Source organism: Ceratotherium simum, chromosome 25 (genome assembly GCF_057802395.1).
Source record: "Ceratotherium simum simum isolate JZ-2026a chromosome 25, ASM5780239v1, whole genome shotgun sequence".
In the NCBI taxonomy this organism is placed as follows: domain Eukaryota; kingdom Metazoa; phylum Chordata; class Mammalia; order Perissodactyla; family Rhinocerotidae; genus Ceratotherium; species Ceratotherium simum.
The window spans coordinates 25913034-25930679 of NC_141924.1; the positions used below are offsets into that span (position 1 = coordinate 25913034).

Sequence of the window (17646 nt, forward strand, 5' to 3'; positions counted from 1 at the left end):
GCTCACATCCCAAACATAAATTACAGTTGACTCACCATCTTCATTATTACACTTTATAAAGGGGTGGCCAATGTTCAGAGATACTGGGAGAGAATTGCAAAGGGAACTTTTTCCAGAGGAGAATCAATCTCAGACACTTTGGTACTTTAAAATCATCTAGGATAATGCCCATTTGTTCTAGGAATTTCCTGCTACACATCTCTGACAACTCATCTCCAACCAACCAGCAACATCTGCTATCAAGGATTAGCTATGGTGACTTGAAGGTGGCTGGAATGTGATAGACAGGGGAAGCACAGAAGAGGAGGGTGAGCCTTTCCTGGAAACAGAGCAAGAAGTGAAGAGAGGCCCTAAGGGAGGATGGTGATTAGAATGGGCACACCAAGTACTCAAGGAGTCTAGTATTTAGATTAGAAATACAGAAAAACTGCCCGTCAACATACCTTAATCTCTCAATGCCTACATTCCTGTTACTATTGAAAAGCCAAGTTATGCTCAATCTAAATCAGGGTTTCTCAATCTTTGACATTTTGGGCCAGATAATTGTTGTGGGGGCCTGTCCTGTGCATTATAGGATGTTTAGCAACATCCCTGTCCTCTACCCACTAGATGCCATAAGCCCCCTCTAGTTGTGACAACCAAAATGTCTCCAGATATTGCCAACGTCCCCTGGGAAGCAAAATAGCCCAGTTGACAACCACTGCTCTAAGTCAATTTTTAGAATTAGATTGCTTTTTAGCATTTTTGTTGCTTTTAATATAGTATGAAATGAGTCTCTATTTAGGACAGTTTTGCTTTTTGTAATGAACACTAGATATTAGCGATTTTATTAGTAAAGCTTAAAATAATGAGCAAAGATTCTATGTGATGAATCTTTATATTTTAATCCCAAACAACCCTATAATTTTAAGTTACTTGATCTTATCAAAGTCCAATAAAATTTCAAAGAATGTGCAACACCAGTTGTCAAACATATTTGAGAGCTCAAATGTGGAAGAATCTAACTCTGAGAAATGCAAAGTGGGAAACAGCGCAGGTGCCATACTGATAAGGTTGAAGAAGTAACGAATTCAAAACTGAAATGAAGAGCAAGTCTTGTGAAACAACTTTATTTACTAGTGAAATCAGATCTAGAATACTAGAATGATACCTCTTGTGGGACTTCAGTGATTATTACATCCAATTCCATCAGTTCACAAATGAGATTACAAAATTAAAAAAAACAAAAAAAAACGTTTAAGGGACTTGGCCAAGGTAGATCAGTTAATAAATGGCATCGACAGGGCTTAAACACAGATCTTTTTACTCTGAATTCAATGCTTTTTCTACTTTACCCCTTGTTTCATCCAAATAATTAACTAGACAATTTCCTAGCATGCCAATAGTTAATAGACAATAAGTATTGTAAGGATAAACATTAAATTCATACATACAGAAGCTCCTGTAGAGGAGGAATTCTCTGTATCATCTTGGACTCCCTTCTTTTTAAAAAGTTTTGAATCCTGGAGAAGTCTAAGCGTGGAAAATACTATTGCAGCACTAAAATAGAGAATATATTTTAAATGTTACTAGTATTACACTTGCGGCATTTGTATGTTATTTCCTAACTCTCCTCTCCCATATAACCTCCCCGCACCCCACCCGCCCTCAAACTGTTAGGTGCCCCTTCTTCATGCCCTAATAGCACCCTGGTTTTAACAATAGGGTCATACTTATCACACCAGTTAATTGCCTGTAAATTGCTCTACAATTTATCTGAGCTGATTTGTCTTAGTTCCTGTTGAAACCCAGCATCTAGTGGCTGGGTTATAATAGAAGCAAAAAACTATTTTTAAATGAAAATGAGTAAATAAAAGAATAAACGAATGAATGTTTCTAAGATCTAAAACAAAATTTACTGACAATCTCATTAGTAAAATGAGCACATATGTATTTTGCATACATCAGGATGTGGTTCTCTAGCTTTTTGAGGTTACACAACTGTGTTACTTAACGCTTGGAAATTCTTAAGCTAAATTCTTGCTTAAGCAGTGTCTAGCAGTGCCAGGAGGGAAATGTACTAAATTAAGAAAATAGAAGCCAGGCGATAGGAATTCTCCTGACTTCCTGTTGCTCTGTATGTAAATTTTTCTGCACTTCATCATATCCTCCATCCTCTGTAGAATGCTAAATTTATAACTGATGTCACACTTTTTAAAAATATTTTAATAATATATATCGAGAGGCTTCTTCTTTTGAAAATCTATTCCAAAACAAAATTCAAAATACAGAACAATCTGTATACCTGAAGATGCTTATCATAGTATTATTTATAAGACAGAAAGATTGGGTGAAAGCCAAATGGACAATATAGCCATCTAATTCCCCACTTGATATCTCCAGTTGAATAGTTAACAGACAATCACATTTAACAGGTGTTATGGGTTGAATTCTGTCCACCCCTCAAAAAGGTGTGCTGAAGTCCTAACTCTCAGGACCTCAGCATATGACCTTATTTGGAAATAGAGTCTCTGCAGAGCTAAGCAAGTAAAAATAAGGTCATTAGGGTGGACACTAATCCAACATGACTGGTGTCCCTATAAAAAGGGGAAATTTGGGTACAGAGACAGATAGGCACAAAGGGAGGATGATGTGAAGACACATAGGGAGAAGATAGCCACATGACTGGAGCAATGCATCTACACGCCAAGGAACACTAAAGATTGCCAGCAAACACCAGAAGCTAGAAGAGGTAAGGAAGGACTTTCTTCTAGAGCTGTCAGAGAGAGCATGGGCCTGCCAACACCTTGATTTTGGACTGCTAGCCTCCAGAACTGTGAGACAAAATTCTGTTGTTTTAAGCCACCCAGTTTTAGGGACTTTGTTATGGCAGCCCTAGGAAACTGACAGAACAGGTTAAAAGCAGATCCCCTTGCTTCCACCTCCTCCACCAAACCTGCTCCTCTTCTCTGTTCTCCATCCCTGACAGAGAGCCCAGTGTCACCATCGCTTCCCCTTGACTCACACTCTCTGTTCAATCAACGAGTTCTGTCAGCTTCACCTTCAAAATCTGGATACCAGCCAACAGCTCCTCACCTCCTCACATTCTCCGCTGCTAATGCTTTCGTCCAAGCCACCATCATCTCTAAGCTAGACACTTGTGGGAGCTTCCGGATGAGCCTCCCTGCTATGGCTCTTGCCCCTGCACTCCTGGTCTCCACACAGCAGCCACAGTGATCTCTCCTCAAGATGTAAATCAGATCACATCACTTCCCCCTATACACGTTCCAGAGGCCTCCCCATCCCTGGAGTGTAGCAGTACACCTCCTCCTTTGGGTCAGTTACTCAGGTTTCTGGCCTAGCTCATGATCAGCTTCATTGGCGTCCATGGATGTTTGTTAAAAGATATAGTCTCGGCAGGATCCTAGGGTATGTTCATATGCTCAACTCTTTTTGTGTGTGTGTGTGTGTGTGAGGAAGATCAGCCCTGAGCTAACATCCATGCTAATCCTCCTCTTTTTGCTGAGGAAGACCGGCTCTGCGCTAACATCTATTGCCAATCCTCCTCCTCTTTTTTCCCCCAAAGCCCCAGTAGATAGTTGTATGTTGTAGTTGCACATCCTTCTAGTTGCTGTATGTGGGACGCAGCCTCAGCATGGCCAGAGAAGCGGTGCATCGGTGCACGCCTGGGATCTGAACCCGGGCCGCCAGTAGCAGAGCGCGTGCGCTTAACCACTAAGCCACGGGGCCGGCCATGCTCAACTTTTAATTACATTTTTAAAGCCTCTGTTTATTTTTATTTTTTAATTTTTTTTAAATTAATTTTTTCATTGTGGTAACATTGGTTTATAACATTGTATAAATTTCAGGCGTACATCATTATACTTCTATTTCTGCATAGATTACATCATGTTCACCACTCGGGCAAAAGGGATGATTAGGCACATGTGTGTGGTGATGGATTGTAATTAGCCTCTTTTTATTTTTTTATTTTTTGTCTACATGTTGTGTTAAAAGAGATTTTCTCTCAGGGCTGGCCCAGTGGCACAGTGGTTAAGTTCACGTGCTCCGCTTTGGCGGCCCAGGGTTTGCGGGTTTGGATCCCAGGTGCAGACCTACACACTGCTCATCAAGCCATGCTGTGGTGGTGTCCCACATAAAAGATGGAGGGGGATTGGCACGGATGTTAGCTCACAGCCAATCTTCCATACAAAAAAAAAAGAGATTTTCTCTCTTTTTTTTCCCCCATAATCCTCTTTCAAAAAAATGATAACTAGTATTTACTGAGTCTGTATCACCTGTCAAGTGCTGCGTTAAGTGCTTTCCATAAATTATTTCCATGAATTAATTCACTTAATTCCCACAACAAATCTACAAGGTAGATACTATTATCATCCCTGTTTTATAGATTAGGAAATGGAGACACAGAAATGTTAAATGATTTGCCTAAGGTGACACAGCTCGAAAGAATAGGCAGGATCAGAACCCAGGCAACTGGCCCCCAAGCACTCTTAACCACTGTACTATGTGGCCTCTGTCTTTTCACAGTTCTATCAAGTGTGGTTTTATTTACATTGGCATAGTGTTACTCAGTGCCCTACTTACAATTATTATATAGTTATTGTTGACTGCACCTTTTATCAATATAAAAGGCCCTCTTTGTCCAGTTTCTTACTTTTTGTCTTGCATTCAACTTAGCAGAATTCATGAAATGGGATTATTATAAGGACTAAATGACATGTTTACCCCTTCATTTGTTCAAACATATGTATTAGGCACCTACAATGGGCCAAGAACAAATTTAGGGGCTGTGGATACAGTCCCTGCCCTCAAGGAGCTGGCATTCTAGTGAGAGTGGGGAGTGCTGAGCAAACAGGGGTGCTTAGCAAACAGATATACTCAGTACACGCTAGCTGTTATTATTATTAGTGTACTGAGGAGGCCAGGGGATACGGGCGGGATGAAATAGATTTTTTTTTCTAAGTTGTTAACCAGCATCAAAACCTTTCTGCAATTATTGAATTTTAAACTCCCAAGATTAAGATTCTACTGAGTCATTAAAACGGTAAAGATATTCGTAGAATATTTTCTAATGTATTGTTTGTGATTATATAATCTTAGTGGTTTTTATTTAAAATAGAAGTAAACAAAGCAAGAAAACAACAACAAAGAACGTAACGCATGTATACAGGTATGGAATTGCCTCTCCCCCACATCCTTCCTCCTAAAGGATACACACACGTTGCTAAGGCCCCTTGTTTACTGAGTGGCTTCGGAGGCCAGCACCGGATGGCTACCAGAGGACCCTGGGAGAAGAAAGCAGTGCCCATCCCACCCTTTTGATTCTGAAGCCCAAATTCTGACTTCAAGAGAAATGAGGTATGAGGTTTGAAATCTTGCTAACCCTAAAACTTAATGAATAAAATATAAACATATTAGCATGTCCTAATCCACCTGGTACTGCTTAGCTGCCAAGGGAAAATTTCTAGTTTCTCCACTCCACTAGAGAGACAGAAAGTGTAGGAGGATTATCCACTATAAACAGTCTAAAATCCCAAAAGAAGGAAGTTTCATTCTGACACAAAATTAAAAGGCTCAAATGTTATCCCATTTTGACAGTAAATTAAATAGAAAGGAGAACAGAAAGGAACACTTATTTAAGAAAAAAAAAAAAACACACAAGATTCTGAAAGAGAGAGGCAGTCCTAAAAGAAGGAGAACTACCGTTTGAATAACTTTGATCTCATTTATTTCTTATTAACATTCATGACAAAAATGGTCAGTTTGTTCTCATAAAATCCATGTGGCTCACTCTACCTGTCACCTTAGGGAACGTGCCTTTCAATTTCCTTGACACATAATTTTATTAGAAGTATCATGAAATGTCAAGCTAACCATCATCTGGGAAAGGGACTGTCCAACACTCTCAGCAGCATCCAAACAGAAGCTTGTGGGGGGTAAAGTTCACATACGAAAAACTCATTCATCCTGACAGTAGGCTTCCCTAAATGACAACTGTGCTGCAGAAAGGCAATAACATCAAAGTTTTTGCAGGTTTTGTCCCAAGGGCCAGGTTCATGTGTTTAAAATAGGAGCGATTCTGGTATATTTGCACATTATTTGCATGTGTCTATCTGGTCGTCAAATTAAAGTTCTATTACGACACTCCTTTCTGTGGCCATTTTGTAATTTTTAGTTTCTTGTTTCCTTCTTCCTCCCTAAAAAAACAATCACTCATATCCTCCATGCCAAAAGGGTGTAGAGAGCCAGGGAAAGAATGAAGGCAAATGACAAGAAATATTTTCTAGGTCTGCTGTTGCTCTCTGCATCACAGTTTGTAGAAAAGAGTTCTATACTCTTCTATAGGAAAGCATATAGTTATACATTTTCTGCACATATATATACAGAGAGAGAGAATATAAATATATATTTCAAATATATATTTTAGTTTCTAAAACTAAATAAATTTTAATATATTCTAAATATATAAATATATATTCGAAATATAAATTTATATATTCTAAATATATTTTTATGTATTCAAATCATACATTTTCTATAGGAAATCATACAGTAAAGGTTTCTTCTCTCTTCAAATTTCAGTGGGGAAAATGGTATATTATTATGCTAAGCCTATTTTATCATAAATCAACTACCATTGTATTCTTACAGACAGCTATAAATGTGACAATACTCTAAACTAGTGGGTCTCGAGTTTTTTTATCTCCACACCCATTTACACTCTTAAAAATTATTGAGAACTCCCAAAGAGCTCCGTCAATATTTACCATATTAGAACTTAAGCTGAGAAATTTTAACTTAATTATTTATTACTTTGTTTTAAAATCAAAATAATTAACCCATGCACGTTAATATCAATAATGCATTTTACGAAAAACTGTATTTTCCACACACAAAAAAATTAGTGAGACGAATGCCATTGTTTTGCATTTTTGCAAATCTCTTTAATATCTGGCTTAAGAGAAAATCTGCTTAATAGAAGACTTTCATATCTGCTCTGCATTCCGTTTGTTGTGACATATTGTTTCAGTTGAAATACATGAAGACTAGGTCTCATGCAGATGGTTGTTAGAAATGGGAGGAGTATTTTAATAGTCTCTTCAAATAATTGTAACTATTCTTCTTTGATTTAGTTGTCAGTGCCATCAGTCAATTCCAACTCCTGAATCTTAACCACTAGACCACCAGGGCTGGCAGGCTGGCTGTTCTTTGATACTACACCAAAATGTGACAAGCGATATTTTCTTAAAACTTTCTTGAGATGTAGAAAACCTCATACCACACACTGATGACCTTTTCCTATAAAGAAATAGGAAAAGATATTTCCTATTTCTGTAGGAAATAGGTTTCCTACAAAACCTATTGGTCTATCTTGTTAGCCAGGATTTCGGAACATCATCCACTGGTCATTTGGAAAATATTAGCTCCCTGACTTATGCAAATCCCCTTAACGTTGAAACATTTCATCACACAAGTTTTTTTAAAAAAATGATGCTTATTAGTATTACCACCAATGTCATCAGAACACAACATTAGAACACTGTCAAGCTTGTGGTAGCAAATATAAATTTTCCTAAATTCTAACTTTCCTACGAAAGTTCAGCTTTTATCATTGGCAACAAATAGTTGTTTTCCTAGAAGTGGCATGTTCATTTTGCTCATTTTCAATAAACTGCCTGTCAAATACCCAAGTCTGAATAACCATAGTCTGTGAGTTGTTTTTTTCCAAATAAAAATGGTGTTCCATGAAAAAAACAGCGTATTCAGCTCTCAGTTCAGTGATAAATGTGCTCTTCCTCAAGACAACCATCAGATTTGGATATGCAGCAGAAATGCTTTAGGTGTATTTCCCATTTAAAATTCCCACAGAATATTAAAAATATATTCAAGAATAGGGATTTATAAATGCAACAGATTCTACTGCTTCACCAAATGCATTCTTAAGTGAAACCAGCTTGTTTTTTTTAATTGCAAGTGTGTAGCAGTGAAGAATGCAGTGACACGGCTTGGTGCCACTGCTTTGATTCATGGTGAGATGTCGGAAGTTTTACCACTGTTGTTTTTGCAGCATCAATGCAAATAACAACACAATGAAGAAGGTGAATGACATCTTAGTTTCATTATAAAAATAGTTCTGAGGATGCCAGCTCGGTTGAGTTCACGCGTTCCACTAAGGTGGCCCGGGATTCACAGGTTCAGATGCCCTGGTGAGGAGGTGTCCCACATAGAAGAACTAGAAGGACTTACGACTAGGATATACAACTATGTACTGGGCCTGTAACATTCTATCTATAGATATTTGCATAGACACCTTCTCGTTTAAGCACTTTGTTTAGATGTCACCTCATCGATGAGGCCTACACTGACCATCCAAAATTTGGTTCAGATGCCAACATTGATGCCACACACACATGTCAAGAGAGTATAAAAAGGTTTATTACTCAGATACTGAGGCTTTCCAGGAAGAGCAGGGCAGCCTCCCCAAAGAAGTTGAAAATGTCTTGAGAGAGCAGGGAAAGGAGATTGGCTTGGGGTTTATGGTGGTTAATGGATAGTTCTGGGGTATGGTTTCCCATGTGTGGGCCAGGGTCTGCGTGGTTTAAACTTCCCACCAGCACCAAAGGTGAGAGCAGCTAGGCTTTCTTATCTGACTGCCCAAATGTGGGGCAGAAGGAGAAGGGGGAGTGGTAGAGATTGAAAGCTGTCAGCCATCGAATACTCCTTATTACAACCACATAACGTTTTTGTTTTTAAAGCTTCAGTGCATAGTTGTGTATCCTAGTTGTTGGTTTTTAGTTCTCTATGTGAGCAGCTGCCACAGTATGACAACTGACAGACGGGTGCTGTGGTTCCATGACGGAGAAACAAACCAAGACCGCAGCAGCGAAAGTGCCGAATCTTAATCACTAGACCACCAGGGCTGGCTCCAACCACATAATTTTAAAATGATGACTCCTCCTCCTTCCCTGCCTCCATTCCCGATAGTCTCCATAATACTTTTCATTTTTGCCCACATGATATAATTTACTTAATTATTATGTTTATAGTTTATTGTTAGCCTGTTTATTATCTATTATAATAGAAACTCCATGTGAGTAGGATTTTTGTCAATATTGTTATAATTTTGTCTACATTGTATATATCAGTACTGGGATATTGATATATCTCAAGAACTTAGAACAGTGCCTCACATGTTGTAGGTGCTCAAAAACTGTTTTTCAAATGAATTAATGAATGGTAAGATAAAAAATTTGTGCATTATTCAAAGAATCATCACTGAAAATGTCAGAGGCCCTCGTGCTAGAAGTGTTTATCACAAGTGATATGGGAAGTTCTTGAAAGTATATTTCCATATTATTAAATGTAAAAAAATCACTGAAAAGTATTACTTTTTACCACTCTACTTAATTGTTTACATGTCTATGAACATATGGATACAGGCACTTTATTCTATTCATCTTTGTGTCATTGGTGTCTAGATCAGAGCCTGACAGTGAGGTCATTAACAGATATTGGTTGTGTAAATGAATCAATGAACAAGTGAAATTAAAGATCTGACACTAACAATTGCATCACATTTAAATCATCAGCCACCTACAACAATTTCTTAAGTGGTTCAGCACAACATAGTTCAGATGTTACTCTTTCAAAGTAGAGCTTGTTTTTAATATTTTTATTGGTTGTTTAGGGAAAAAAAACAACATTCCATAGGTTTTATTCGTAAAAAGCTGTCAGGACTTTAGGTGCTGTCTTTTAAAAAAATAAATAAATAAAAAAGCAAAGCTCTGTTACTTTGTTCATTCTTTATATGACATAAAACATCCTAGCTGTGGGCTTTAATAAAGCAATTATTTTAAGTATAATAATGTATGAAAACTCTCCTGAATAATAAAAAGTAAATATGCTTTATTCCTCTAAGAGTTTATAAAAATTACATATAATTTAGGTATGTTTAACAAACAAGGGTGGGGAAGAAACTCTCTTCCGTGCATGAAGAGACTCACCTGTATGCCGCCTGGTGTCTCTGCAGGGCAACTGCTGCCAGCTGAAGCCTGGCCTCCACCACGATCTCTAACTCGGCAGCAGAACACAGAGAGAGGCTCTTGTGGCCTAGATTCTCCATCTCTGACACGAGGAGGTTTAGCTTGTCTTCAGCTTCCATCAGCAGAATTGACTACAAAGAAGGAACACCACACAATCACATAAGTTCAGAAATAATGTCTCATTCTTAGTCATTACATATTTTTCATGTATTGAAAAGTAACGATGAGTGGAAGACCAAAAAGGAAATTTGAACATAATCGTTAGAGAAAAGAGCTCAGTGAACAGGAAAAAGAGAGCAGAGAATGAGAAGGAAAGTAATGGCAGGAGTAAGCCTATACAACAGGAACTTTTCATTGTATGCACAGCCAACGCTCATTATTCGTGTAGTTATGTGCTACAAAGTTGCTGCAAACACCGAATTAGCGAATACCGAACCATTGTTCCTAGAGGAAACACAGGGATAGGTTCCTGAGAGCCTCTGTCACAACATATTTGTCAACTGATTGATACATAACCTTGTTTAATGGGTGTTTATATTTAAAGAAATATTATTCAATATATATTGTGGATTCACTAACCTTGAACTTACAGCCCATAGCTCTATAATATATGCCTGACTGAGGCTTATTTAACACATTTATTTTCTCCATTAGGCACATCACAGCCTTCTTGCACTTAGGAACTCTAAACAGCACTTCAGCCCTACACTTAGAGGCCATTTCCAGTAGTGAAATCGCCAACAAACAAAAGCAGAAAAATGCAGGAAAAAAAAAGAATAATAATGAACAGACCATGAAAAGGATAATTGTTTACAGTGTGAGAGTAGAAACAAAAAGAGCATTGCCTTGTTCAACTCAGCGGGAAATGTGCATGTTGGGCAACCCAAATTTATCTGTGCTCTGCGCATGTCCACAAATGACCACAAAAGAGCCACGTGTATTTATTTTGGGGTGACAAATAAATTTTAGCAGATAGGCAAATTAGCGAATACTGAATCTGTGAATAATGAGGATCGACTATATTTCGAGTTAAACTATGGTCACCCAACTGGTGATGAGAAGATAATGAGGTTTTACAGAGGTCAGTCAATAGTCAATAGCAACCTGACATGGCAAAAGAGAAAGGGACCAACCAATTTTTCAAGGAACAAATCTCTAAAAACTTGTTTGTACAGAACAGTAAATACTATATAAGTACTAGGTTAATTTAGTGTAATGGTTAACCACATGATCTGTATTTTATTAGTTGTATGACACTAGTGAATTTCTTACTGTCTAAGCCTCAATTTACTCACCATTCAGCACAACATAGTTCAAAAATGATTAATACCTACATCAAAGAGTTGTGAAAATTAAATAATCGTGCAAAGTGCCTTTCATGTAGTAAGCGCTGAATAAATAGTAGCTACTGTTGTTGCTGTTGTCATCACTATTACTGTTAGGAAATGCAAAAACAGGGTGTAGAATACTCAATCCCATCAAGTAACGAATCACATTTTCCACAGTGCCTTAATAGGATTGTAAAGTCAAAGTCTGACCTTCTGGGCATCTACTTTTCTCACAGGCAGCAGACTCCATCTCTGGCCCCAACCCATGTTTATGCAAGAAAAGCTACCTGGTCTCCCGAGAGCAAGCACAACCCTGAAAGTGGGCCCGTCCAGGGCCTAAAAGTGGGCATTTTGGTAACTGATATACTATGATTTGAAAAAATTCTCAAACTTACCTTTACTGTGCTAAGAGTTAATTCATCTTTCATTTTTGGAAGCTGATAAATTGAGTTTCTATCCTCCTTTAAACATAGCTCTATAAGACACAAAATTTTGGAAGAACCAAGGATATCTCCAGTTAGTTTAAATATTAATTCAAGTCTATAAAACTTGTCATTAGTTGGGAAACTATCCATAAATTTAATGTTAAAAAAACAACCACAATGATAATTAGAAACCTATTGCTGTATCAAAGAGTCTCTAATATCATACATTAGAAGACTCAGGCTGATTCTTAAAATAAATCTGACCACTCCAAAAGGATCTTTTGGATGCTTAGTGATGATTTTGGATGTTATTCAAGTTATCAGCTACTGAAATAAAGTGATGGTTCCTCCACTTGGATCCCAGGACCCCTTAAGGTCCTCATAGTATTTTGGGTCTTCCAAATATTTATAATATTTCCATAAGATCTCCTTGGAAGCATTAGTTCTGCTGATTTGCACAAGCCCCTCATTGTAAGAGCAAAGAGTGAGACACATTTGGAACAGCACAATCCTCAAATCTCTCAAAATACCCACCCACAATCTGAAGCCAGCTCTTATTCTGAGCCAGGGAGAATTGAGAGAATTTAGATCACAGACTTTTTCTGCTTTAGTAAACTTAGCTTCTAGACTACAGGAGAGAGAGAAAAACTACAAGTCATTATTTGAATAGAAATTACTGCAAAAATCACCCACCTAAAGACACATAGTTTGCCAAGTGGGAAGAGGGAGTCTAGAATAATATGGGACTGAACACACCTGACTTCCTCTCTTCTTCCAACTCCAAGCTACCTGGCTCTTTTCCTAAATTAGGAGGCTCTGGAGCTAGGGGTCAGCTGAGTATGAGGGAGGGCTTGAGCATTGGGAAAGTCCCAGCAGGAAGACCTAGGACTGGGCCTTCTCCCCTAAGGGAGAAAGTGAGAGAGAGACAAAGATAGAAAACGAATGCCTGGAGGTTGGTATGGAAGAACCCTGGGATGAGTGTCAGAACATGAGAGACCCAAGGAAGAGTCTGACCCACGTTTTCCTCACTGCTCTCTCAGCCTCCTGGGTGACCCTTCCCTGCATGGCCCTCCCATGTTGTAGCATGCCCATCCTCTTGGGAGGAAATAACAAACTATGTGTTCAATAGCAGTCATCTCCCGATTTGCTGGCCTCGCCATACCTGAATAATAATAAAACTTACCTTCTATAACAGAGGCCAATATTACTCTGACACCAAAACTAGACAAAGATACCAAAAGAAAAGAAAACTACACACCAATATCTCTTATGAATATGGATGCAAACATCCTAAATAAAATACTAGCAAACAGAATACAGCAACATATAAAAAGAATTACACACCAGGGGCTTGGGAATTTATCCCATATAGCAAGGTTGATTAAACACTCAAAAATCAATTAATATAATGCATCATATCAATAGAATAAGAAACAAAAACCAAATAATCATCTTAATAGATGCAGAAAAGGCATTTAATAAAATCCAATACCCTTTCATGATAAAAGTACTTAACCAACTAGGAATAGAAGAGAAAATCCTCTACCTGATAAGGAACATCTACGAGAAACCCACAGTTAACATCACACGTAATGGTGAAAAACAACTATTTGTAAGGCAACATCTAATACATTTGAGAAATCCATGTACACCATGACCCATAAATCCCATCCATGGGTATCTTATCCCATAGAAATATATACTGTAGGGGCCGGCCCGGTGGCGCAGCGGTTAAGTGCGCGCGCTCTGCTGCGGCGGCCCGGGGTTCGCAGGTTCGGATCCCGAGCGCGCACCGACACACCGCTTGCTAAGCCATGCTGTGGCGGCGTCCCATATAAAGTGGAGGAAGACGGGCATGGATGTTAGCCCAGGGCCAGTCTTCCTCAAGAAAAAAGGGGAGGACTGGCATCGGATGTTAGCTCAGGGCTAGTTCTCCTTGCAAAATAAAAAGAAAGAAATATATACTGTAATATATGGATATGTAGCGCTTCAGCACTGTTCCCTAGAAACAAAGTAAATGCACGTCGATAGGGGAATGGTTGGATAAACCGTGGGACGTTCACAGCACAGCTACTACACAGCGGGGGTACAGTGGACCAAAGCAAAGCAGTGGACTTGGCCTGGTTTCAGCGAAGTTTTTCTGCATGAGAAATGCAAGATGCAAAGAAATGTAAAATATACCAGTTTGGAAATAAAGGACAAATCCTATTTTGTACGTATACATATGAAAAAGTGTATGAATATGGCTATATATGGATGGATATGGATATGCACGTACCTAGATATAAGCACATATGTGTATCATTAAGTGAGCTCAGAGAAAAATACAGAGGAATATATACCAGACTGTTCATGTGGATTATTGGGGGTGGAGTGGAGAACAGTTGGGGAAAGGGAGGAAAAAGAGAAACAAGCAAAATATAAAACAAAAGATTACCTTTCAAGTTCGGGGGGTTTGCTCTGCTCCTCTCAGAAACAAGTCCTTGGTAGACTGTTTTCATTGTATTTTCTGGGACACGATTTATTGTTGCAGCCACATTTATGAAAAAGTATGCTTTAACAAAAGAAAACTTATTTAAGAGATGTTGTCGGCCAATTGCAACCAGAATTAGAGGCAAGTCTTTACTTATTAATTCATCGAGTGCCTAAAAAAATGAAAAAAGGCAAATTAGTAAAAGATCGTTTTCAGATATTATTAGCTTCAGTCCCCCTTCTGCGTTCCCCATTTGCTGCTTAATGAAGGAATATAGGGATAGACATGAGGTACAAAAAATGCCAGGTTTATTGAGAGAGACATGTAATGTCAGAACTATTCCAGCATTTCCACAGTGCTTCTGCTATTCCCCACCAACTTGTGACAATTTGTGACCTGTGCCTCATGAGCTCAGCCTGGCCACATAATGAGAGTGACCTTGGCACTGAGAGCGAGGGAGGGAACCACATCAAAACAGAGAAACTGCAAAAGCTCATTAGCCATGCACACCAGCCACTCTGCTTTAGCGTGAGCAAACGAGAGCTACCAGCACAGGGAGAGAGGAGAATGGGTGGACAAGCGAGCTCCCTACCCAGCTTCGATTCCACGCTCAATCATTAGAACTCTGCCTTGTGTACACGCTCAACTCCCTGGCCCTTCTCCCGCGCATCCACACTTCCTTGGCAAAATCTTAGCCCTGGTAAAATCCAACTCTGAACCTTCTTGGGGAATGCACCCTGCAGTTGAAGAAGGCTGAAGAAAATCACACAATCGTGCTAAGTGGTCCCACTTTAAATTCCTGACAAAACGTCAGTGCTGCCTGGTCATCATCCTACATGTTCCTGGTCCATTCACTCTTCCTCTTTCCTCAACAACCATTTCATGCCCTTCTCATTTCTAAAGTCTAACCCTTCCTCCTCAGTGCCCCTCCCAGCTAATGACCTTGCTTCCTCTACTTAATGGAGAAAACTGAAGCAAAGTAGTGTCCACAGACCCCACAGCTCCATCTCTCCCATCCACCCAAGCATCTGCCCCACCGCTCTGCCTTCCTTCCTGCCACTTAGGCCATCAATCCTGCCCCCACTGGTCTAGTCAGCCATTCTCTCCTGCATCGTAAATGTTCCCTTTCTACAGAGACATTCCCATCAGCACACAGCCATGCTATCTTCCCCTTCATCTCAAAAAACCAAAAACTCTCCATTCCCTGACTTCCCTCTCCAGCTACTACTGCAATTCTTGCTCCCTTTTACAGCAATGCCCTAAAGAGTTGTCAATATTCCAATTTCTCTCCTTTCCTTTGCTTCTAAACCCGCTCTACCCCTACATTGAAACCCTTTGGTCAAGGTCACCAATGGCCTAGACTGGGCTAAATCCAATGTTCAATTCTCAGTCCTCATGTGCCATGTTACTTTTAATCTAAGACACCATTATTCTATATGCCAATTAAACTGTCACATGTCCTCAACTGTAAAATACATTCTAATTGGAGAGCTGTTAAATGTGAGAAAAAATGCATGTTTAAGACTCAGTGAATTATGGTACTTGATTCATCAGCAAAATTTGTCACTATTAATCATTCTCTCTTCTGACAATGCTTCTTCACTTGGCTTTCAAGCCACCACATTCCCTTGGGTTTTTCCAATCCTACTGGCCACTCCTTTTCAGTCTCCTTTGCTGGTTCCTCCTCTTCCCCTGTATCTCTTAACATTGGAGTGTCCCAGGGCTCCATTCTCTTCTCTCTCCTCACTCTCTCTCCTCAGATGATCTTAATCAGTCTCACAGTTTTAATTTCATCTAAAGGCTGACAGAATCCCAAATTTTCCTGTCCAGCTCCAATCTCTTTTCTGAACTCAAGACTCATATCATCAACTTCTGACCCAATTCCTCCACTTAGATGTCTAACAGATACTTCAAACTCAACATGTCCAAAACTGAATTCGTAGTCTCCCCAACCACACACACACACACACACACACACACACACAAAACACTAAAATATAGGCTCCATGAGGGCTGGGAATTTGTCTGTATTGTTGATTGACGGATGTGTCTGATTGACAGCACTGGAATAGTACCCAGCACACAGCAGGCTCAACAGATTAGCTAAAGTGATCCCTTTAAAACATAAGTAGATTAGGCCACCTCTGCTCTAAACCCTCCAGTGGCTCCCCATTTTTTTCAGAGTAAGAACCTAAGCTACAAAGGCCCTAGAAAGCCCTTCTCAAACTGGCTGCCTGTTACCTCACTGACCTCATCTCCTATGCTCTCCTATCTTTCACACAATTCTAGCCACACTAGCCACAATGCCCCTCACCAAGCTAGGGAATCCTGCCCCAGGGTCTTTGCACTCACTGTACCCTCTTCCTAGACTATTCTTTCTCCAGATTGCATATGATTTGCGCCTTTACCTTTTTCAGGTCTGTTCACAAACATCACCTCAGTGAGGAATAACGTGACCATCCCATTTAAAATTACAACCCCTAACCTTGCCCCATGCTTCTAATCGCCTTTACACGCTGCTGGGTTTATTTTCCCCATAGCATGGTACACCTTCTAACATACCATATAATTTACTTATAATGTTTACTTATATATCATGTTTATTACTAGTCTTCCCTGAGGGCTTGGAATTTGTGTGTACTGTTGATTGACTGATGTATTTATTTGACAGCACCAGAATAGTGCCTTACACATGATGGGCTCTTATTTAATATTTGTTGAATTAATATAAAAGGCAGATGTTGGGGCTATGTATTCTAGAAAAGAAGGAAACTGTTTGCCTTAGGTGAACTAAAAAAGAAAAATCTCATTGTTTGGGAGAGTTTGAGGCAAAGTTGGCAGTGGGGAGGTCTGTTGCTATTGTTCATTCTCTTTTCTTAATCTCATCTGAAGGGTGGAAATCGATACATGCAGAAGAGCCAGATATAGAGCAGCACTGAGACTGTGTTGGTAACAGACGGCTGTACTAGGAAGATGGCTGACATTCCCCATCTAGAGAAGAAACTGCAGGGTGGTTGGGGGATGGGGGAGAAGGGAAAGTTCCTCTTCTCTTTTCTTTCCACAGTGATTTAATGAGCCTTGACAATTATACACAAACACTTGAGGATCAAAAGAAGATTAATTAGTAATGCTATTTAACACTCCTTTCTCTCCCTCTGTACAGAAAATATAAAGCGTAATCTGAAGAGTCTTAAGCAGACCAAAAGTTCTGTTTTAAATTAATTGGCTAATAGAAACTGATTTTCCATTATACTGTCACTGTCTTTTTGTTTAAAAAGAAATGATCAGGCAGGCAGGCATTCCTTCTATACCCAAAATCTCTCCTTAAAGAAGTGTTCTTAGGAGGCCCTGGCATTTATGACCAGTAAGAAATAAAT

At 39.3% G+C, this 17646-nt stretch overlaps 1 protein-coding gene across 6 annotated transcripts in view; it reads right to left on the minus strand.

Moving 5' to 3' along the window:
* The window catches only part of CFAP54 (cilia and flagella associated protein 54), a 289887-nt gene that overhangs the window by 89737 nt on the left and 182504 nt on the right, over window positions 1–17646 (minus strand). For all 6 annotated transcript variants that reach the window (XM_087449073.1, XM_087449072.1, XM_014780106.2 and 3 more), the window contains 4 exons: window positions 14234–14441; window positions 11767–11846; window positions 10005–10174; window positions 1434–1539 (listed from right to left, as the gene is read on the minus strand). In XM_087449073.1, coding sequence (XP_087305199.1) covers window positions 1434–1539; window positions 10005–10174; window positions 11767–11846; window positions 14234–14441 — 564 coding nt within the window. The remainder of the gene's footprint in view (window positions 1–1433; window positions 1540–10004; window positions 10175–11766; window positions 11847–14233; window positions 14442–17646) is intronic.